The 24,634-nt window shown below is 46.3% G+C and overlaps 1 protein-coding gene across 2 annotated transcripts in view; it reads right to left on the bottom strand.

Moving 5' to 3' along the window:
• CLCN4 (chloride voltage-gated channel 4) overlaps positions 1 to 24,634 on the bottom strand; it is an 81,327-nt gene that overhangs the window by 41,523 nt on the left and 15,170 nt on the right. Inside the window, exons 1-4 of one of the 2 annotated variants that reach the window (XM_055266991.2) lie at positions 20,542 to 20,672; positions 11,121 to 11,275; positions 8,687 to 8,786; positions 1,203 to 1,390 (exon numbers count right to left, since the gene is read on the bottom strand). In XM_055266991.2, coding sequence (XP_055122966.1) covers positions 1,203 to 1,390; positions 8,687 to 8,786; positions 11,121 to 11,275; positions 20,542 to 20,626 — 528 coding nt within the window. In that variant the 5' untranslated portion in view covers positions 20,627 to 20,672. Of the gene's footprint in view, positions 1 to 1,202; positions 1,391 to 8,686; positions 8,787 to 11,120; positions 11,276 to 20,541; positions 20,673 to 24,634 lie in introns of those variants that run through there. The other variant, XM_055266993.2, reaches the window with a different exon arrangement.

Below are 24,634 nucleotides of genomic sequence, written 5' to 3'. Positions count from 1 at the left end.
ATCTCCTGTGCCTAGGGCATTCTCTTTATAGAAGGCCCAGAACATCCTCTATAATGTGGTCATAAAATGCAATGGAAGATGACTGAAAGCACAGTGAGATGCCACTTCATAACCACTAGGATGGCTATAATCAAAAACGGATAATAACAAGTGCTGACAGCAAGGTGGACAAATTGGAAGTCTCATACACTGCAGGTGAGAATGTAAAATGGTACAGCCACTTTGGAAAACAGTCTGGCAGCTGCTCAAAAGGTTAAACATAGAGTAACCATCTGACCCAGCAACTCCACTCCCAGATACATACTCGAGAGAAATGAAACATATGCCTTCACAAAAACCTGTACAGAAATGTTTATAGCAACATCATTCATCATAGCCAAAAAGCAAAAGCAACCAACAAATGGATAAATAAAATGTGGTCCATTCATACAACAGAATATTATTCGGCCATAAAAAAAATGAAGTAATGGCTCATGCTACAATAGGAAGAAATCTGGAAACATGATGCTAGGTGGAAGAAGCCAGACACCAAGTCCACACATTGTATGATTTCATTTACATGAAACATCCAGAAGAGGCAAATCTAGAGAGACAAAAGGTAGATTAGTGGTTGCTCAGAGCTGGCAGGTTGGGGGACATGGGAGTGACTGCTAATGGAGACAGTTTTGGAAAGGATGACGAAAATGTTCTAAAATTAGATTGTGGTAATGGCTGCAAAACTGAATATACTACAAGCATTAAATCATACACTTTAAATGGGTGAACAATATGAACTGTGAATTTATCTCACTAAAGTTGTTTTTTTTAAAGGATAACTTAAAAAGTTATGTTCTTCTCAATTAGAAGATATCAAAGTCAACCTTACTTCTGCAGCATGATCAGCAAACCACCTTCGGTAAGAAAAAATAAAGCCAAATATAACAAGATAAAGCCAAATATGAGGCTTAAAGTGTATATATATATATATATATATATATATATATATGCACTGTGCACATGAAACAGTGGGGAAGGGTTTTGCAAGTGAAGTTTGAATGGTAGCATTAGAGCTAGAAAAAGCCAGTCACCCTAGTGTTAAGCCACGAACTTCAGAGCAGGCACTTGAAGGTGAAATCACAGACATTCACAAATCTCCCAGCAGCATTCCCAAGCACGCATGGAATGGCATGGGTCCCCAGCCAGGAGCCTGCCCAAATACCCACCTCTGACTGATTCACCAGCAGCTCTGACCATTTCTGCCACAGGGGACACTTGTCTCTGTCCTCAAAAGTGGTCTCGTTAGAAGTCCAGCAACACTGCTCATGGCTATACCAGAAGGCAGACAGGCAGACCCCCTCCTTCAGGTCCGTCATCCAGTCCACGGCGAGATCGATGACCCCAGCCAAGGTGCCTGGAAGAAGTAACACGAGCCACTAAGAGGAATCGCCCCACGACGCAACAAGAATGAGACCAGGTGCAACACAGCGGCCAGGCAGGGGCACACCAGAAATGATGGCCCAGATTCCAGAGCAGGCAATAAACTTGCAATGGGGCTGTCACTTACATAGGAAGCTTCTTTCATGAACCTTGCAGCACTTGAACATTTATGGTATGGGCAAGGTAGCACAAGCCCAGTGAGAAATACAAAGGGCTCAGTAGCTTGAATTGGGTAGGAGAGACAAGCAACTTTTGCAGTTGTTTTTCCCTTTCCAAGTCTTTGACACTGGGTATTTATACTGTAAAAGACAGAACTCTCTCGGTGGCTTCTGGGGCAGGATCCTAGAATCACACACATTAATATTTCTCAGAGAAACATGATAATTCAGACAAAATGGACTCATAACAACTACGACGGCCTCACATCATAAATGAGTAAGGTTTTGCCACCAAATGAGAACCAAACTCAGGAAAATCCTGTTTATTAAAACTCTGCCTTATTTAAATTATAAAGAATTATGAGTCTATAAAACTAAATAACTATTTTCAAAGCCAATAGAAATGGGAGAAAATGGAATGTGCAGTTGAATGGATCACAAAAGGCGGCCTTGGGTCTCTTTCCAGAATAATGCATTCTCATCTCTCACAAAGGCAGAGAATGCTTTAAACATCTTCATTTTTCAGCCTTTTCACTGCATCGTTATTACAGGACCGGTTCTGCATCCACATCCTCACCGAAAGCATCCATACCTGGCATCAGCACTCACCCCTCCCTTCTCTTCTCCTAGTGTTGCATCGGACGCCGCCCACCTCAGCTCTACATCTCCTTCCTCCATGGGGCCTCCTTCTTCCCATTCCCCTTTCTTTCTCCTGTATCTTCAACCTCTTCCTCTCCTTGCAATCAGCATTTAAACATAAAAAAAAAAAAACCCTCCCTGTTTCCACTCTCCCCTCTGGTCACCATCCAATCTCTTTCCTTCCCTTGGCCCAGTCCATCCCCTCAATCTACCAGGAGATTCCCATGCAGCTAAGGCAATGGCCTTAGCTCATTCCTCTAGAACAGGACCCACAAACTACAGCCCATAGGCCAAATCTGGCCCACAGTCTGTTTTCGTAAATAAAGTTTTATTGGAGCACAGCCACACCATTCAATTACATGCACTCTGTAGCTGCCTTCATGCTACAGTGGCAGAACTGAAGAGCTGAGACAGAAACCACATGGGCCACAAACCTGAAAATATTTACTCCCTGGCCTCTTGCAGAAAAAGTTTGCTGACCCCAGTTCCAGAGCTCTCAGCATCATCTGACTCTGTTGACCACTCCACCCTTCTAGAAACACCTCTTCCCTTGGCTTCCACATCATGCTCTCCTGCTTTCCTCCTCACTCTCTGGTTTGCTCTGACTCCTCTGATCTTTCTGACTCCTCCACCCAACTTCTAAAAGGCCATTTCCTCAAAGCTTGACCCTAAACCCTTTTCTCTTTTTATACTATGCTCTCAACCCTGGCAACCTTACCCATATCCTTCTATTTACCATTAGGTATAAATGTACATCTCAAACTATGCTTTTCCAAGCACATAGAGCCCACTGCCTATTACAGAACCAATCACTACATAGCCCAGCCGTCAGCTTCCAATGTCCACAGCAGACATCACCAATCAATAATAGCACACTCTATTGGATTCCCCTTCACAATTCTTTTGACATACCCATGACAGACATCACTAATCAATCATGACACACACTTGTGGACTTACCCTCCCAAATCTTTGTAGCAAAGCCCCAGGCAGTCAAAGCCAATGAATGGGCATTGTCAAAGAACACAAGTCTATTTGCCTTCTTGAGTCTACTAGGTATCTCCACTTCAGTCCACCACCATCCAACACCGAACTAAAGCATCCTCCTCTCAGCCTCGGCTTTGTCCCAGCTGGAAGAGGAACCCACCATCCAGGCACACTACTGCGCAAACTAGAAATCTGGGAAAGCAACCCCCTTCCAGGCAATCCCCATATCCCAGAAGCTCCACCTCTGAAATCTCTCTCGAATCACTGCACTTACCCCTATCCCCACTCGGGCTGTCTTTCAGATCACCGTGTTGAAGTCATTGCTGGCTGGACTGCTGCAGGAGCTTCCTCTCTGGTCTCCAGCCTCAGTCCTGCCCCATTCATGGCCTCTCCACACTGTGGTCAAACAGGCTTTCCAAATGCCAGACTGACCCGTGCCACTCCCCTGTGGAAAGCCCTGCCATGGTTACCCATTATTCTTGGGAGAACACCCAAATCCTCAACAGGTCACCCACCCTGACAGCTGGCCCCTCAGATCTCTCCAGCTTCATCTCTTTCCCTCACTAACTCCCCACACCCTGCCCACTCCCTGTTCCTGGAATGTGCCATGCTCTCCTACCTGCACCATCTCAGCAAGCACTGCCCTCCCCTCCCATCAGACTCCTACTTATCATCCAGATTCCAGCATTTATATCACCTCCTTTGGGAACTCTTTCCTGATTTCCTAAGCCTGGGTTAGGTGTACTTCCCTGGCATTCCTGTGGCTGCCTGACCTTCCCCATCACCACACCTCTCACATCCTGATATCACAATTAGCTCTTTCTCTCCCTCTGTGTTTGTGTGTGCATGCGTGAGTGTGTGTGTGTGTGTGTGTGTGTGTACTTCCACTAGTCTATAAGTGGTGGATAAAAAAGGTTTCATTGTCTGGTTTTTATACCACCGTGGGGGGTCAGGCCTGGCATCCAGACCTGTGTCCACTCTAAGTGGGCAAGGACCCTATCTGTCTTGTCCATTGTTATATCCATGTCAGATGCATAGTTGGCACTATATATCCATGTTGAATAAAATATTGCAATAAATGAATGAAAAAATCAGAAAACTCAGGTCCATTCATTCATTCAAGGGATAGTTATTGAACATGTACCTACTACATGCCAGTTACTCGTCCACGTCTTGGGAATACGGCAGTGAAAAGAGTAGACCAAGTCCCTGCCTTTGTGTAACTGTACCTGGGACAGGAGAAAATAAGTATATTAAAGGCTCTGTTAAAAAGTATAAGGGCCAGGCGCAGTGGCTTATGCCAGTAGTCCCAGCACTTTGGAAGGCCGAGGTGGACAAATCGTTTGAGGCCAGGAGTTCAGGACCAGCCTGAACAGCATGACAAGATCCTGTCTCTACAAAAAAAAAAAAAAATTAACCCAATATGGTGGCACGCACCTATAGTCCCAGCTACTCAGGAGGCTGAGGCAGGTGGATTGCTCAAGCCCAGTCTGTAACGAACCATGATCGCACCAGAACCAGACCCTGTCTCAAAAAAACCAATTCTATTCCTAGAGAATAGAAATGAAAACATCCATGCACACAAACACTTATACAAAAATGTTCATAGCAGCATTCTTCAAAATAGTCACAAAGTAGAAACAACTCAAATATCCATCAATGGATAAGTGAATAAACAACGTGTGGTCTATCCATACAATGGAACTGTACTTGGCGGTGAAAATGAAGTACTGACACATGCTACAACATGGACAAACTTTGAACATATTATGCTGAGTAGAAGAAGTTAATCACAAAGACCATATATCGTACGATTCCATTTATATGAAATGCCCAGAATAGACAAATCCATAGAGACAGAAAGCAGGTTAACAGTGGCCTAGGGCTGGAAGGCGGATGGTTGGGGAGCAGGGGCTTGATAGCTAAAGGGTATAATGGTTCTTTTGGGGATGATAAAATTATTCTAAAATCGACCATGGTGATGGTTGTACAACTCTGTGATACATTAAAAACCACTGAATTGTATACTTTAAATGGGTGAATTGTATGGTATGTAAGCTATATTTCAATAAAGCTTTACATACATTCATATATACATCCATACAGCAGGTGAGGGAGGTGAGGCTTAGAGAGGGAGGGATGTAATTTTATTGTTTTTTGAATTTTAAATATCAGACAGGTTTGAAATTTTTAAACATGCAATTCAATAATGAAAGACTTGATTCCAAATATACAAATATATATAATTAGTCTAATTAAGTTAGAGATATCATTAGCTATTTCCTGATTTATTCTTTCATTTTAAAATGGACACATAACATTGTATGTTTTAATCACATACAACACGATGTTTTGAAGTACATATATCTTGTGGAATGGTGAAAACTATTTCCTGATTTAAAGTTGGAAACTGAAACCCAATGAAAAGAAATCCTACATGCTCAAAGTATTTTCTCCAGATCATGAAATCCTGGATGCAAGCTTGGTTCCGCTTAATGCTAGTTTGCAGAGTCAGCTAAGTAAACACTGCCCCCTAGCAACAGCACGCAAGAACGATAATATTTAGTATTTCATGAGGTCTTTCCACAGGGTCCGGTAATGTCAAATTTAGAACTATCCATAGTTCTTTGTTTTTCCATAGGAAAAACAAAGGCAAAGAGCTCATTATCTTTATTTTTTAACTTTTTAAAACTGACACATAATAATTGTGTATATCAATGGCATGTTTTGATCTATGTATACATTATAGAAAGACTTGATCGAGCTAATTAAAGATCCGATCATGCCGTTATTTTAATGGCAAAAACCACAATTACCTTCGCACCAACCGAATCACCTCCCCAGTTTATTTTTGTGGTGAGATTATTAAAGTCTACTCTTTCAGCAATTTTGAGATATACAATACATGATTATTAACTGTGGTCACCATGCAATGCGACCGCTCACTAAAGCTTATTCCTCCAGTCTAACTGAAACTTACACCCTCTGATCAACATCTCTTTCCCCATCCTGTCCCCACCCCTCCCTCTAGCAGCCGCCTTTCTACTCTGTTTCTATGACACTGGTTTGTTTTTTTTTTTTTTAGACTCCACATATAAGTGACATCGTGCAGTATTTGAAGAGAAGGTGAAGAAGATGGGAGGGTCCTGCAGATATCCAGGGGCAAACAGGATGATCACCCCAAGTTTCATCATTATTCATTCATTCATTCATTCACAACCTCCCTACTGCACACCCAATCTTCCTTGCTGATTCTGGTTCTGACTGCGCTTCAGCAGGCCTCAGCTTTCTTTCGTGGTCCAACAGTGACACCCAGCGGTGACTTCTGATAAGCACCTGCGGATTTGCTGTGGGCCTACCCATGAGGGGGAGTCCGAAGACAAACAGCCACTGAGAGGACAGCCAGCCAGGCAGTGAGACGCCGGGTCCTCTCCACTGTTAGTCCAGCGAGGAAGGGGGAAGTGAGTGGGACATGGCTCTCTGGCTGTCCCTTCAAAGTGCATCCAAATCAAAAGAACACTGTAGCCCCTTCATTTTCAGCATCACCCCATTCTCACCCTCCCATGTATTCCCCTGCTGATGTGCCCGCGGGCTCTCCTTTGGCCAGCGGTGCTCGCCCCTGGCTGCACATTACAATCACAGAGGGGAGGGGCAGGCTGTACTCAAGCCAGAGGTCCTCTCCAGAGATACTGTTTAAGTGAAGCCCGGGCAGCAGCATATTGTTTTTAATTCCCCCTCATGAAAGAGCTGATGGAAATCAAGTGGATAATAAAGCCAGCTGGTCAAAATCAGATTAAAGTCAGCCCAACTGGGCTCCTAGGTCAGTCAATAAATCTGAGCTGTGCCGTTATCAGAACATCTATTTCTGTTCTGAGTTTCTTCATTTACCCTATTTATTTCTCCTTCCTACGAGCCAAGAAAAATGACATACTATAAGGTTTTATCAATCTACTCTAAATAAGGACATCAAAATTCATAGCAAACTCCCACCTGGCCCGCCTTCAAAGGCCTTCATAGAAGCAGTCAAGCAAAATTGGTCGTCCAATACCTTGTGACAATGAAGTCTAATTTCCTGCCCTGGCTGCTGCCGGTACATGACGGGAAACGCCACTGGTAAAGGAAGGACAGGCTTGGAGAACTGGACAGACAGCATCTGTGACTAGTAGGAAAGGACTCCCCCTCCGAGCATTCCTCTTAGCTCTTTATGGGATGCTGAGGCAGGTGAGGGAGGTAGAGCCCTTCCCTGGCAACCAAGCCCCTCCTCCGATGAGCTATGGGATAAATCAAGATCACCTGGAAACTGAAAGCCCCTGGAATCACAAAACTCTATCTTACCCCATTTGTGTTCTGTCCTTCTTAGACCACTTACTACATATATTCTGCCTGTGTTCTAGTCAATTCCCTGATCTGTTCTCTAACCATAATTATTATGTTGTTATATGCAGGGGATTTTTATTAAGGAAACCTCTTCGTCATGCCAAATTTTTTATTCTCAGACATTAACCTTCACAATCTCCTAAAAGGACATAAGTTTTAGGAAACAATTTCCAGGAAGGGCTGGCGCGTTTGATATTAAAAAGACGGGTTTCCCCTCCAGATAGCATCCATTTACTCTGGAAACACCTACTGCTCGCAAACATGGTGTTGGGATTCTAAAAAGGAAAGATGCAGAGTTCCTGAGGGTCAGGACGATGGAGGCCTCTGGGCCTGCCTCAGCTCCCGTGGCTGTCTAGCATGGTGCTGACTGTTGCAGGATGTTTCCAGTTCATCCCAGAGCCTACCAGTAGTAGTAAAAGGCAATCTCATCTGACATTTTGTTATTGAAGATAAAACAGTCCCTGAATTTGTTGCCATCTACATAATCAAGAAGAACCGAATATAAAATGTGTGCTTGGCTGGGCTCAGTGGCTCACACCTGTAATCCCAACACTTCGGCTGAGGCAGGAGGATGGCTGGAGCCCAGGAGTTTGAGACCAGCCTGAGCAACATAGTGAGACCCCATCTCTATGAAAAAATAACAAAAATCAGCTGAGCGTGGTGGCGCATGCCTGTGGTCCTGGCTACTCAGGAGGCTGAGGTGGGAGGATTGCTCAACCCCAGGAAGTGGAGGCTGCAGTGAACTGGTATCATTCCACTGCCCTCCAGCCTGGGCAACGGAACGAGACTGTTTCCAAAAAAAATGTGTGTTTTCAGTCAAATCCGGTATAGTAAGAAAACTCTGCTCTGTGTGGAAAAGCTACCAGCTCTATCGTCACAGCTCTCCAGACGCTTGTGCCTGAGCTCATGCCTTGGGCATGCCTTATTGATGATGGATTCTAGGTTAAATATACAGTCATGCATTTTGCCCTTAGATATTTCAAGAAATAAATCCCTCCCACAGGGGTAAAAGCGACACGCGCCATATTCCAAATCTCCCAGAGGGTTCGTGTTTTGAGGTTTCGGCCTCTGCAGCTTCCCACGGGAGTGCCGCATGCCCATCCATGTACCTGCCAGCAGGCCGATGAGCAGCATCACCACCCATCCCGACCAGGCATCCAGCAGGCTCTTGATGAACTCCCATACGGACTCCTTGCTCTTGCTGGTGATCTGGAACAAAGCAGATACAGCAACTGATCTGAATGCATTTTTCAATTCATGCTTTTTTCCTTGAAACTGTTTCCTCGGGAAACAGGGTAATTAAGAAAATAAGATGAATGTCATCAAGCAGCTAAATTCCCACTGACGTGATTCTTTCAGTTATGTGCCGCAATGGTAAGAGGGGCTTTCTAGTTCACAGAGCTATAAAGATACCACAATAGTCTCCAAAGAATTTGAGCACACACTCAAAGAATTCACTTAATTAAAAAACACACTAAATGTGGTTTGATCTTTGATGATTTAAAAGCCATGCTGAAGGGGGACATTGGTTCGGTGTCTCCATTCTGAATATGAGCTACTATCTTACATTGCTAAGTTTCATTAAAAAGCCTCTTCACACAGACTTCATCTCCTCCTTTTGTTTTCAAGGTTAAATTTTAGCAGCACAAACTTAGAATTAGCTGGCATAGATCACGTTTCCCACAGCAGATGGACATACCTATACACACCTCCCTGTGCTAACAGAATCGTCTGCTCCTCTGAGATCATCACTCCCTCACGGCCTTTTAGACCAGGGGTGGGCAAATGTTTTCTGTAAAGGACCAGAGAGTAAATATTTTGGGCTTTGCGGGCCAGATGGTCTCCGTTGCAACTCCTCAACCCTGCCACTGTAGCACAAAAGGAATCACAAAAATATGGAAATGGATGGACATGGCTGAGTTCCAATAAAACTTTATTTATAAAACAAGGTGCCAGCTGGCTTCGGCCCGCAGGACGCAGTCTGCTGAGCTGTGTGCTCTAGAGGGAACCCTGCCTCAACCCTACATTCCTGCGCTCTAGAGCCAAGAGGCTGCAACATCTTCATGGCTGAGCCTGGCTCCCTACACATTCCCCTCCTCCTTTCGTGCCAGCCCTCGTGAGGCGATGTGACATGGTCACACTGTCCATGTCACTCCTCACCCTCGTCTGAAGCAGCTCTCCCCTCACTGCCAGCCCCCATGCCGCTGACTTGCCTCCTACGTGACCTCTCTATAGAGGGTGACCTTGTGAGCAGGCCCCTACACAACACCCTTTCCATTCACAGGGGACTGCTCTTGGCACGGTCCCCTCTTGTCACAGGCTCCCCATCTGCCTCCCCTAGACCTGGTAACTCTGGGCACTGCCTGGGGTTTTGACCGCCTCTTCCCTTCTGTCTCTACACACCCAGGCCACCGTGGCTGTTTCTAAAGCTTCAGCCTCCACTTGCACACAGGGAACTCATTCTCCCCCCGGCCCTTCCCTCACCCTTGAACCACAGAGTTCTCGCCACCTGTGATCACCCGTCCGCAGCGCAGCTCAAACCAACGCATCTACACAGAACTCACTGGCCTCCCCCGCAGTCTGCCAGTCCCCTCTTGCTTCCTCTAGGCATCAAAGGCATCATCCTCATCAGGCCGCAGCCTGGTGTTCTGTGACCCCACTCCCCTCCTGGCCCCAGCACCTCCCCTGAATCCTGTCCGTGGCGCCTCAAAATACCTCTCGATCCTGATCCCCTCTCTCCACCTACACATCACTGCCTTCAGTCTCCTGGACTCATTTCCAAGCTTCCTGTTTCTCCCTTTGCAGCGCATCTTTATTGTCTTCTGTGGCTTTCAGCATGAAATACAAACTCCTCTCCACCGCCAGCATGGCCGTTCCCACGTGGCCCTGCTGCCTGCATTTCCACACTCATCCCTATCCCTCCCCCTGCAGGAATCCTCCACCAGATCCTCGGAGCTTCCTGCATTGCCCAGATACATCACATTCTTTCATGCCTTTGTGACTTAAAAAAGGGGGGCATTCCTGATGTTTAGAATCCTCGTCCTTCCTCTGCCTGGCAAAATCTTAGCCATCTTTTAAGACCCAATTGAAATGCTACCCTTGCTGAAAAACCCTTCCCTAACCAAGCCTAAAGGATTCCACAGCACTTGACAGATAAGCACTGTAGTCCATTAAAATATATACTGATTGCCAGCTAGACACCAGGCACTGTCATATGTGCTTTCATATACACATAATCTCATTTCCTCTTCAGGCATAATCGCTTCCATCCTCATGAATGAGAAAACAGGTCCAGAAATGGCACCTGCAAAGTCCCCTCCCTCTCCTCCACACCACAATCCCTCCATATGACACAGCGTCCTGCCCAAATCTCCTGCTAGTACAATGATCAGCCAATATATCTGCTCCTCCCACTGGCTCTTTTCTTCTTTAGACCCTAACCCAGCACATCTCACGTACATGGACCTAAGCCCCAGCTCAGTAACTTTTGAATGAAAACATGGCTTAGCCATTTGCAGTGCGTCCTTTCGGAATGCCACCTACCTTCCTGTGTCTGTCGGTGTCCCGTGACTTTTCCCTTAGCCAGTCGATGGTGTGGAAGTCCTCATACGTCCCCACGTCAGGGAACGGCTCATCAAGGAAATCCATCAGGTTTCCAGAGCCACTCATCGCTCCCGCATTGACCATGCTAATTACACCTGGGCAAGAAAACCAGTCGTTAAAGACATGAGCAGGACATGCCACGGACATGGCAGAAGAATAGTCCATGTGCCCTATTTTCTTACATAAGAAAAATTATTTCAGCATAGGCATCTGTGTTGTAATGAAATATATACACAGTCAATTCTCATTATTCGTGGAGGTTATGCTCTATAAAGTCACCTCAAACACTGAATTACTGAATACTGAACTACTGTTCCCAAGAGAATACAGGGTTAGGTTCCTGCAAAATCTTTGGTCACATTTTCATCAAACAATCAAGATGTACCTTGTTTATGTACTTCTGTTTAAAGACACTCTAAGAGATATTGTTGAGTTATTAACATTGACCTCACAGCCGGCAGCACTATCGCTCATGCCTGAACAAGGCTTCTCCATAAAACACGTCACAGCCCTCCTACACTCAGGAACACCAGACAGCTTCCCAGCACTGCATTGCAGGGCCATTTTAAACAGCAAAATTACCAACAAAAAAAGCACAAAACTGTGAAAAACATGGCACTAAATAGAACATGAAAAGGACCCTTGTTGACAGGAGGAGAGTGGAAGCAGGAAGGTAGAGCATCGCCTTCTCAGACCTCAGTGAGGAACGGGTGCTGCTGGCACTTTTTGTCGCTCTACACACACATGTATCTATGAACAACCTCGAAAGCTCCACGAGTATTGATCTGGGAGCTACACATACATTTTAGCCAGTAGGCAAATTTGAAAATATGGAATCTGCAAATGAGGATCAATTAATTATATACATTCCTGGAAAACCTCACATTCTGCAAAAGCAAGGTGTCCAAATGACAGGGCTGGAGGGGCAAATAGGGTTTCAATGAAAACAATGGTAATCAAACCAATAATTGGTTCCTATGGGAGACAAAGTGGACCACTCAGGCAGGCAGCCTACGTGATTGTCATCATGGATATTCAAAATGTACTCCAACGGCACAGTGAAAATGCTGGCAAGACTTTAATGAGCTGGTGGGAGCCCAGGCAATCTGCAGATGGCAGGAGCCCTCTGTGTGAGTGGGGCCACCCTGGAGCTGGACAAGGGAGGTGGGACAACCTGCCGTGAGCCAAGAGCCATGAGAAGCTGGTGGCACACTACCCTGGGCAAGGAGCTCCAGGACAGATGCTCATTTTTAATGTCTTAAAATGCAGTCAAAAGGGCTCCTGCTGCCAGGGCAGTAGCACAGTTGAATGTGTCTTCCTTTCCTGTCCAAGATAATAATTCCACTCCCACTATTCCAGCTCCCCTCACCTGGAAAACAATCGCGAGTGAACCAACACCATCTCCCATATTCTCCCACCATCAGAGCCCGATCTACAGATTGCACAGGAGCTCATTTCTGCTGTAGAAAATGCTTTGCAGTGGAACCAAGGCTCACCACCAGTTAGCAGAAAAAAGAATACACTCTTACAGAGACAAGAGGTTGGAATATGCACTAAATAAGAATTACTTTGGCAAAGAGCATGGAAATTTGAATTATAGGATGAGGACCACAAAAGTGCTGGCATAGATGGTTAAAAAATTTGAAGGGTGGTTATAAAAACATTTGAGTGCAGGCTTCTCTCATGTATTTATATATCTGGAGGACTGAACCACGACCCAATGAAACTGCATTTTAATCAAATTGAAGAGTCACTATGGGCAAAGTAGGGTAATCACCTTACAAGCAATAAAGTGGTCACAGTGATTGATTTATTGATCATCAGTGCAACTCAGCTGCTTTAAAACTTTAAAAGTTTGAGGTTTGAGCCATGCCAAGTTGAAAACAACACCCCCTGATGAGTGCCCAGGGAAGAATCACATTGCATAAGTCAGTAGCAACCAATGATATGAAGAAAGTAAAATTAGAAAGCAAAGATTTCATTCTCATTTATACACAAATAACATGAAAATAACCTCTTAATATATGTGGGAAAGAAAATATCTGATGGGAAAAACAAGACAACAGGCTGTTGACCCTCCAAGAAAGCCCTTGTCAGAAAAACCCAGCCAGCAGATAGAATCGTAGGGACTTGGACAGTCTATCCAAAAGGAGTTGATACTACCTAAAATTTAACTACATCTCTGGTCAAACAACTACCAAAGGCAATAATGCTTGAAACAAAAAGTCACTGTAGAGAACAATCATATCTTTAAACTTTGATGGAACATGTAGTGGTCCTGAGGAAAATAAACAGGCTCTGATCTGCAGAGCCTCAGAGGACTTCCCTGGGGACCCAGAAGGAGGTGGTGATGTCTACTGTGAGGTTGGGGTTAAAAGATCATCTAGGGGCCAGGCACAGTGGTTCATGCCTGTAATCCCAGCACTGTGGGAGGCCGAGGCAGGTGGATCACCTGAGGTCAGGAGTTCAAGACCAGGCTGGCCAACATGGTGAAACCCCATCTCCACTAAAAATACAAAAATTAGCCAGGTGTGGTGGCAGGTGCCTGTAGTCCCAGCTACTCAGGAGGCTGAGGCAGGAGAATCACTTGAACCTGGGAGGTGGAGGTTGCAGTGAGCCAAGATTGCGCCACCACACTTCAGCATCAGTGACAGAGGGAGACTCCATCTCAAAGGGGGAAAAAAATCATCTAGGTCCAGCCGACCACAGATTTGTGTGTGAGTCCAGCCAAGATCAGCCAACTTTGGCCCAATCCAACCATGCAGCCAACCTGTAGACTTGTGAAAATAATGAATGGTTGTTGTTTTAAGCCACTGAGTCCTTTGAAGGAGTTGTTATTCAGCAGCATGATAATAATGGGTTAATAGGTAGAATGAACTTGAGCTCTGAGGGAGAGAAAGGAAGACAGGTCAAGTTAGCTGGAGCAATGCAGACCAACTCTGGGGAGGACTGGAGCAGCCATACATGACAGTACCAATAGTGAGAGGGTGGAGTGGAATTTGCCTCAGTTCAGGCTGGAGGTACCCTGCCTGACAAGAGAACATCTCTCCTACACAACCATTATTTGCCTCCAAAGGAACTGCGGAAGGAATGCAGGACACCTATATCTTGTAAACAATGCCTCAAGGCAAGAAAGTATCAGTAGGTTTGGTCTCCAAGCATGAAGACCCCAGGAAGTCAGGCTCAAGTTCTTCAACAGCAGATCCTGTCCAGTAAAACTCACTTTACCCAGGACCCAATGAAGACAAGCATGTATTAATACAATAGTATTAATGATGTCATTTACAGCTCTGATGTTAAAAGTGACTCTGAATGGGTCAGCTCGCCCTCAGAACAGGAATCTGTAACACTCAAGGGAAACCTGGACTTTTTATGGTTGGGTATTAGCAATAACACACCAGGTTCTAGAAGATGAAAGAAAGCAGGTAATCACCTAGATCAAGATCTAGAAGGACAGATTCTAAGTAGAATCAAGGCTTGGCTGAATATAAAAATGCTACCCTAGGTGAATCATGGTTATCCATGTTTGACCAAAAATGTCAGGTAGAAGCCAGTATCTTTGAATGTGCTTTTCTCTTCTACCTTGAACCTTCTCCTCTGCCTTGAAAGCTCCTATCCACACTGCAGAACCCTGTTCTGTTTCACCCTATCTGTGGAACTTGCATTAATTTCCCCAGACACAGTTGGGGTATCCTCTTTAGCCATCCCAAAGGATTCTTTCTTTTCTTTTCTTTCTTTTTTTTTTTTTCAGGGTCTCACTCTGTCACCCACACTAGAGTGCAGTGGCACAAGCACAGCTCAACACAGCCTCAACCTCCCAGACTCAAGCGATCCTCCTGCCTCAGCCTCTTGAGTAGATGGGACCACAGATGCATGCCAGCACACTGGCTAATTTTTTAAATTATCTGTAGAGATGGGGTCTCGCTATGTTGCCCAGGCTGGTCTCAAACTCCTGGGCTCAAACAATCCTCCTACCTCAGCCTCCCAAAATGCTGGGATTACAGGTGTGAGCCACTGCATGCAGCCCATCACATCTTTATCTATCCTGGTACTGGGGTCTCACTGGACTCAGCAAGACCATCCTCACCCAGGGTCTTTCACAAGGTCTTGGTCAGACAGGGGCTGGGGCTGGCATCATCCGAAGGCTTGTTCACTGACACATCTGGTGCCTGGGCCAAGAGACTCAACAGCTGGAGACTAGAACAGCTGGGGTTCCCAGGCCTCTCTCTCTTTCCATGTGGCATCCCCATGTGGTCTATTCAGCATGTGACTTTGGGTGCCAGTATTTCTTTTCTTTTCTTTTTTTTTCTTTTTTTTTTTTTGAGATGGAGTTTCGCTCTTGTTGCCCAGGCTGGAGTGCAATGGCGCAATCTCAGCTCACCACAACCTCCGCCTCCCAGGTTCAAGCTGTTCTCCTGCCTCAGCCTCCCAAGTAGCTGGGATTACAGGCATGCACCACCACGCCCAGCTAATTTTGTATTTTTAGTAGAGATGGTGTTTCTCCATGTTGGTCAGGCTGGTCTCAAACTCCCGACCTCAGGTGATCTGCCCACCTCTGCATCCCAAAGTGCTGGGAATACAGGCGTGGGCCACCGCACCCGGCCGGGTGGCAGTATATCTTACCCAGAGGCTCTGGGCCCCAAAGCAAGCGTGTTAAGAGAGCGAGACCAGGCAGAAGCTGTATCACCTTGCGTGGCTCAGCCTCAGAAGTCAGGTACCGTCCCTTTTGCCACTTGCTATTCATTGAGGCAATCACAAAATCCCACCCAGTTTCAAGGTGAGAGGAAGTAGACTCCACCTCTTGATGGGGAAATGGCAAAGTTCTAGATGAGCATTCAGAAATCAGAGGTATTATTGTGGCTGGTTTTTTTTTTAAACACACAACCAACCACCCAGCTTACAAAACTTCTTGAAAAATACAGAAAAGTATCGAGAAAAAAATAAGGATTACCCATCGTCATGCCCTTGATAACTCCCATAACCTGTTGGTATGTTTTCTTCGTAGACGTATTTTAAAACAAATTGGCAGTATGAGATACTTGGATCTTCAGTATTGCACTTTGTCCCTCCATATTCTGATGTTCATCACAAGACAGGCAGCATCACACACATACTGGTTAAAACACAGACTCCAGAACAGCACTGCATGGGTTCAGACCTCAGCTCTGCCACTTACTACCCGTGTGACCTTAAGCAAGTTGTTAGACCTTTCTTATTGTGCCTCAGTCTCCCCATCTATGAAGTAGGAATTGCAGCACTACCTGCCTCAGGGTGCTGTGAAGAAGACGGAATGAGCTGACATTTGTAAAGCAATTTGTGCCTGGCATGTGGTTAGCGCTTCATAAATGTTTGTTAAAATGAAAATCATGTTTCATGAAAACACCCCTTCCTTACCCCCCTGCATGTCGCCTCGTTTCTGAAGTTGATCTGCTCACTCCTCCACTGTCTGTAGCTGATAGGGGGACCTGATGGACTCCAGTTCTGCTCAGGGAGATTGTGGTGGTCCAACTGAGCTTCTGGGGGACCTTCTGTGGGATTCCACTTACCAAGAATCAGTGAGGCCATTAAAACATGAATCTATGCCTGACATTCAAAATAGCTTTTCCTAAAAACTCCTCAAAGCATTTACTTTGAGGAGACCGTTTAGACTGTTTTCTTTCAAATATGAAATACCTCTATTCAAAGTGGCAAGACCACTAACCAAGAGACTTGTACGACTCCCAAGTGTGGGTGTGTGACCACAGCTGACCCTCTCTGCCCCTCTCTCGAAAGCCAGGACCCTGGGATGCTCCCTCCCCTGCCCTTTCACCCCAGTACATGGCACAGGGAATGAAACTTAGCACCAGCCCCTTTCACCCTCACAGGGACAAGCAGACCTTTTGTCATTAATTAAAACTGTTTGTCTCTGCCACAGATAATGTTTAGGCCTGGGACTTTACAGAAAGTTCAGAGCTATCTTCACTGCCAGCTGTGATTATCTGTCATTACAGAGCAGAAAATCCTAAGAAATACACTCTTCAGTGTCAGCGAAATGAAAACCTTGAGATCCTCTGGGTGGTCATCTCACACCCTCAAAAGGGATCCTCTCAGAAGTTATCACAATATTTGCAACCATTATGGCCCTTAACACCTAGAAGTGGGGCCCAAGAAGTTTAATTCATAAGAGATTGAGAACTATATATAAAAAGCAACCTACAGGTAAGCAATGAAGTCTTTTTTAATGTTTTTGTTTTGTTTTGTTTTGTTTTTGTTTTTTGTTCGTTTTTTACTTTTCCATTTCTTTGGCTGTGAAGCAAAGATGTCTTGGAGGAACCAGCAAGGAGCCGACAGCCCAGGCTCAGCTATGGGAATGGGCCCCAGTGGCTACTACAAAGATTCCCATTCCTCTCCAATCAGACCAAAGGAAAACAGACATCAGGAAAATGGGGGTGAAGTCAGGCATAATCACAGGAAAAGTCCAGGAAGCAAGTTATCTAGGATCTTTTAGTTTATCCTGTTTTTCTGAGAACTGCAGTTTTAGTAAACAAAAGTAGCAAAATTAACATGCCCATGTTAGCTACCTTCTAGAAACTGCTCTGTGCTACTCAACTGGCTTGGATCTAGAAGAAGGGTCTGGATTACCTGGGGGAAGTCAGGCATTCCCCCTGCCTGTCAACTTTCAAGATATCTGCATTTGGAGGAGTAGCAGGAAGAATGGACGAGGTGGCTGTCACCTTGAGACCTTTTCCTTCTGACTTGTACAGATATACACAGGTCTGTAGCAGCAATCTCTTACAGCATTTTTAAAGAGGTAATTCACATACCATAAGATGTACTCTTTTAAAGTGTACAATTCAGTGGTTTACAGGAAATTCACAAGGCTGTCCAATCATCACCACTATCCAATTCCAGAACATTTTCATCCCCCTAAAAGTGACCCCCTACCCATTAGCAATCACTTCGTTCTCCCAGCCTAGGCAACCACTAATGTACTTTCCATCCTATGCGTTTGCCTATTCTGGACATTTCATATAAGTGGAATCATGCAGTATGTGGCCTCTTGCATCTGGCTTCTTCCACCTAGCATAATGCTTTCAAGGTTCATCCAGGCTGTGGCGCGTATCAGTGCTTCACCCCTTTTTATTTATTGCTGAATAAGATTCCATTGTGTGGCTGTATCACATTTTGTTTATCCACTCATCAGCTGACGGCCATTTGGGTTGTTTCTACTTTTGGGCTATTATGAATAAGGCTCTTAGGAACATCTGTGTACAAGTCTTTGCATGGATATATGTCTTCATTTCTCTTGGGTATATGCCCAGGAGTGGATTGCTGGGTCAGATGGGAACTCTGTTTAACCTTCTGAGGAGCTGCCAGACTGAAATCACTTTTCTTGAGTAAGCTTTTTATTGAAGTAAACATCTATTCGTAAAATGCAAAAATCACAAATGAACAGCTCCACACATTTTCACAAAGGGAACTCACCCATGTATGGAGCGCTCAGATCAAGGGATGAAACATGACCAGCCCCTAGACACCACTTCAAGCCCCCGCTAGTCCCTGACCCACCCCAAAGGGTAACCACTATCCCGACCCTCACACTATAGATTACTGTTGCCTGCTTCTGAACTTTAAAGAAATGAAATCTTGTTTCCAGCTTCTTTCATTCTATATTATGTTGCAAGATCTACCCATGTTGTTCGGTGTAACTATCTGTTCATTCTCTTTGCCTTGTAACAGGGACCACCAAACATTTTCTGTGAAGGGCCAGAGAGTAAATATTTGAAGCTTTCTGGGCCATGTAGTCTCTGTCGAGACTACTCAGCTCCACCGCTGTCATTGGAAAGCAGCCAGAGACCATAGACACAGCCTGGTGCTGTGTTTCAATAAAACTTTATTCACAGACACTGAAATATGAATTCCATATCATCTTCATGTGTTGCAAAATATTATTCTTTTGGTTTTTTCTCAACCATATAAAAAATGCAAAAACCATTCTTAGCTCCTAAGCTGTGCAAAAGCAGGCAGTGAGCTGGAGATGGCCCACAGGATCACGAACTCGGCCCACTCCTGTTTCACAGTATTTGACTGAGGAATCAGCCCCAATGTAGTTATCCATTCTACTGCGGGTGACACTGGGGTAATTTCCAATTTGGAGCCATTACACTTCGTGCTGCCATCAGTATTTACACCGCCCATAAAACGCTGTGGTTGAAGCCCTTCCACCTGTTCCCTCTGTCCTCTGCCCGGCAGTGGCCAGGTGCCACAGAACCTGCCAATGTTTATGCCAGTATTCCCCTCCCAAATCAGACCATGTCAGATTATTTGCCAACTTGCTCTATTAGCTAATCCCCAGATGACTTGGACAGATGGAACGGAAAGTCATAACTCAGATTAAAAGATTAAAAGTCTCCAACAAGCAAGGAAGGCCACCCTAGAGGCGAGTCCCAGCAGGGTCCCCTGCCAGCGTGGGCAGGGTAGAAACTGCTACTAAAACCACCCCTGGCTCTCATGAGCCTCTCCCACAAGCTGTTCCTGCCCCTTGCTCCTTCCTGTTTCCTCATAGTAACTTAACTGATAGGGGTTTGCAAATCTTTCCCAGAAAGGGCCAGATGGGAAATCTTTTCAGCTTTGCGGGCCATACAGTCTCCATTGCGATTACTGGACTGTGCCATTGTACAGCAGAGCAGCCACAGACAATATGGAAATGAAGGGATGTGGCTGCCTGCTGATAACACTTTATTTACAAAAGCAGGAACGGGCTGGATCTGGCCTGCAGGCTGTGCTTTGCCGGCCCCTGCTTTACACCATGGGTGTTTACTGGGCATCTGCTATCTGCCAGGCCACTGTCCGAGGCACCAGAGCTACCAGCACATTTGCAGCCCTCACCTCCCAACAAAACCCAGCAAACAAATCATCGTGACCCACGGGGACAAGTATAATATAAAGACAAGTGGCCACAGTCACTCCCCTTAGGATTATTTAAGGGAAGGAATGAGTTTCCAGAAACCCATGTCACTATCAACATTTCAACCTTAAAGCTTTGGGAAAATAAAAATGAGTTCCTATTACACACACACACACGCACACACACACGCACACACACACACACGCACACACACACACACGCGCACACACGCACACGCACACGCACACACACGCACACACACACGCACACACACACACACGCACACACACGCGCGCACACACACACGCACACGCACACGCACACACACACGCACACACAGAGACACACACACAGAGACACACACACAGAGACACACACACGCACACACACACACACACAGAGACAGAGAGAGAGAGAGAGAAGGAGGCAGAGAGAGAGGGAAAGAGAGAGAGAGAGGTTTCTGTGAGATCCTACCATCAGAAAAGTTTCTCCAATTAATTAGTGATCCGAATGCTTCAAGATTCCAGGTGCCTTGGTTCATGAATAAAAATATGATCATACCATAGCGCTAACAAAGTGTTCAAGATCATCACAATTACCTGTAGTGTTCACATGACAACATGAAAAGCACAGGACACGATAGAAATTCTAGAACACACAGCCAGAGGAGAGGGCCCAAGAACATCAAGTTCAGAGACAGGCCATGGTCAGATGGCAGCTAAAAATAAACATCTCAAAAGCTTCATTTCTTACAGATTTTCCAGGAGCCCCAGTGACTCATCACAAGCAGCCTTTACCGAGTTGTTTTCTTCCAACCTTGTGGATTACGAGAGGTGCTGGGCTCAGTGGCTGCTGGCTGCTGGCTGCCAGCTCCTTGGTGCTGGAAGCCACTAGTCTCAGAGGGGGTTCCACTACAACCCAAGACGACTGCTGGTTCAGCTCCTGCTGGTCCAACAAGCCTGTATGAGGAATGCTTCCCCCTTTTTCCATCTCCTCCAACCTGTAACTCCTACCTTGTCAGAAACAGAAGGCAGGACAACCCTCCCAAGCCTACCAGGACTCACCTGCCATCCTCCCCACAGCCTTCAGACCCTTAGCTGAAGCTCCTACCCAGGTCACCGCAACCTCCCAACTGCGTAGCCCACCACTCCAGCTCTGCCCAAGTAATGCCAAGGTAATTCCCTCTCTGACCCATGGCCGTTCCTCTGTCACCTTCAGTGACTTCTCATCTACCCACCCTTTGACTCAAGCACTTCCCAAAGTATGCTTGCAATGAGTAAACACAGAATACAGAGCAAAAGAATCCGGATGCATCCAAATACGCTGTGTGATCCCATTTACATCATGTTCAAAAACGGGCAGAAGTAAATTACAAAGCTCAGGAACCAGAATTCTTTGGTAAATCTACAAAGAAAAGTAGAGATGTAAACCCAACAGAAGTCAGGAGAGCATTTTGAGGGGCAGGGAGGTGAGGGGACTGGGGAGGGGACAAAAGATGACAGCAGCAACAGTCTTTCCTGACTTGAGCAGAGGCATGATGACACAGTGTTCCTTTTACAATTCGTTCAGCTATATGGCAATGTAGGGCAGCCTGGAGGGGAGGAGGAGCTCAAGGGGGTGACAGAAAGGTAGGGCTGACAGCAGGGCACAGGGTGGGGGGAATTAGGGAGCAACTGGGCTCCGCAGGTTGCCATGGGTGTCACCAGCCCTGCTGAGCTGCAGTCTGCTCACCTGTAACATGGGCTAACAAGACCACCTCCTAGGATGGTCCTGAAGACTGTTTATAAAATGCCCGCCCTGGAACAGGGCCCAGCTGTTGGTTGCCACACAACAGATATTTGCTAAATGAGCTTGTTATTGGGTGAAGGGTCAGCGGAGGACTTGGGTCCGTAAAGGGGTGCTAGAATGGTTCAAAATAGTCATTTGTGCCTCCCTCAGAACTCTCCCAGTCTCCTTCAATTGCTAACAAAGCTAGCCCCTGGCCCCAGATGTGGCACACAACCCAATCTGGCCAATGACAGTGCTCCAACCACCAGGCATAATGACTGGCTATGGGGATGAGCGTGGGACCCATGCAGGGCCGCACACATGGACGAGGAGGAGAAAGGAAGTCTCTCTTTCCAGGGCAGTGGCTAACTTGGAGCCACCAACCCTACCAAGGGTCTATGGCGGGAGGGAATGAGGCCAGAGGCAGACAGCAAAGTGTCCCCTGGAGACCATTCTGCCCCCAGGGGACGCTTGACAATGCCTGGAGACATTCTTGGTTATCACCTCTGGGGAGGGGGATTGCTATGGCATGAAGTGGGTAGAAGCCAGAGATGCTGCCCAACGTCCTAAATGCACAGGACGGCCCGCACAGAGAAGAATGATCTAGCCCCAAATGACCACAGTGGCAAGTTGAGACAGCTAGAGAACAAACAAGCCAGAGACCCAGACAGACGCCTTCCAGTTCCTGAGCCCAGGCTCCCTACATTCCAGCAGATTCCCTGGGTTTCTTTCTCAGCTTACGTCACCTAGACCAGCGCTTCTCATATGACAATGCACATGCGCATCCCCTGGGCTTCTGGTTAAACTGCAGGTGCTGATTCAGCAGGTCTGGGGCATGGCTGAGGCTCGAATTTCTCACAAGCTCCCGCCCCCGCAGAGGCACTTTGGAGAATGGCCGGGAGGTAACAAAGAAAGAAAAGAGACTGGGCTGCCTTCAGAAATCGGGGAGCCAGGAGCAGAGAACAGAGAAAGAGCCACAGAGGGAAGAGATTAAGCAGTCACGTGCCTGGGAGGCTGGGGAAGGAGAATTCCAGAAGGGTACTGCCAGGGAACCCCACGGTTCCCAGCCCGGGGTGCGCAGCCGAACCAAGTGGGAGCATTCAGAAAGCCCAAGGAGCAGGCCCCGCCCAGAGTCATTAAACCGGGGTCCCTGGGGCAGCGCCCAGGCATCAGCATTTTTAAAAGCTCCCCAGGTGCTGCCAATGTGCGGCCTCGGGTGAGATCTGACTCCGACCTGGATGAGCCATGCATCCCTTAGGGTCTTTTTAAACGGCAGATTCTGATCCTGGAGAGCTGGGGTGTGGCCCAAGACTGCATTTGAGACGCTGAATTTCTAAGGCACTCCCAAGCGATGCCTGAGACCACCACACGAGGCTCTAGGAAGATTGGTTTCATCTGGCGGTTGGCAGGGTCTTGGAGACGTCTGAGAGGGGAGGGTAAGAGGGCAGTCTTGCAGTTAGTTGCCTTTGAAGAATGTCGCCAGGCTGCAAGGCCTGCATTACCGTGATCATCATCAGACTGTGTCATTTCACTCCTTCCTGCTCCAGCTTCAAAGCTTCCCCACAAGCGCCTCCTCCGGGGGCGGCCAGGCCAGCCTGTCTCCTGCTCCTCGAATAACATAACATGCTTAAGAAATGCAATCCAACACAAATTAATAGCCATCTTCAAATTATACAACAAAGCACTGTTCTCTTAATTTACTTGTGTGGAAGGAGGGAAAAAAATGTTCTGGCATGAATGTTTGAGGCTATAGCAAACATTTGTTTATCTGCCTATTCACACTGCTCAGAACTGAAAGATTAGAAGTGGAAGTTTAAAATACAGCAGATGTACCAGGATTTTCTGCCCCCACAATGCTCACACACACACACACACACGCATGCCCTCTCTCTCTCTCTCTCTCACACACACACACACACACACAAACACAAACACACACACCTTCCCATTCCTCCAATGAGCAGACACAGGAAGGAGGCATCTACCTAAGGAGGTTAGAGGGAAGCCTTGACCTCGGTCTCTTCATTCACAGTTACAATACTGCCACACGACCCCAGGCATGTGAACTACCCTATACACATGGTTCTGTTTTCCCCATCCAATTTCTAGAATAACTACTGTATCTGATGCTGCCAGCGCCCCACTCATATCGCTCAAAACCTTCCAGTAAGCTCTAGCTAATTTCCAACCATATCGCTTAGTCTAAGGTCACTGTCATTGTTCTGAGACCCACAGAAGGTGGCTCTGCTCACATGGCATGCCTGAAGCGCATTATTGGGAGTAGGTGTTAATCGATGACTCTCAAGAACTGACTCCCGAGGGAAAAGGCTTGCAGGGCAAAGTCTGGAGAAAACCAGACATCTTCAAATGTCCTACTCCTTTGTCCCTTGAATGAGATTATTTCAAGGCATGTGCTTTGTACCTGTGCAGAAAACACATAATATAGCAGACCTGAGACTGCTCTCCTTAGAAAGGCCTGTTTGCAAGGCTGGCCCTTGGCTGGCATCTGGGAATTTGTATTTTGGGAGGGTTCTCACCATTCCCAGAGCTGGTAAGAGTGGTTCACTGTGCCTAAACTCTTTGTCCAAATACTGTGATCTGTGCTGAATGCCTGCTTTCTCTCTGGGAGTCTGGAATTTTAATGTGTGCTAGGCAGAGGATGCCTATGTGAGCAGCCCCCAATACAAATCCCAGGCGCTGAGTCTCTAAGGAGCTTCCCTGGTGGACATTTCACACATGTCATCTCAACTCACCATGGGCAGGAATAGGCATGTTCTGTGTGACTCCACTGGGAGAGGAC

Source organism: Symphalangus syndactylus, chromosome X (genome assembly GCF_028878055.3).
Source record: "Symphalangus syndactylus isolate Jambi chromosome X, NHGRI_mSymSyn1-v2.1_pri, whole genome shotgun sequence".
NCBI lineage: Eukaryota > Metazoa > Chordata > Mammalia > Primates > Hylobatidae > Symphalangus > Symphalangus syndactylus.
Note: the sequence above shows the minus strand (reverse complement) of the source record. Positions and strands in the feature narration are given on the sequence as shown.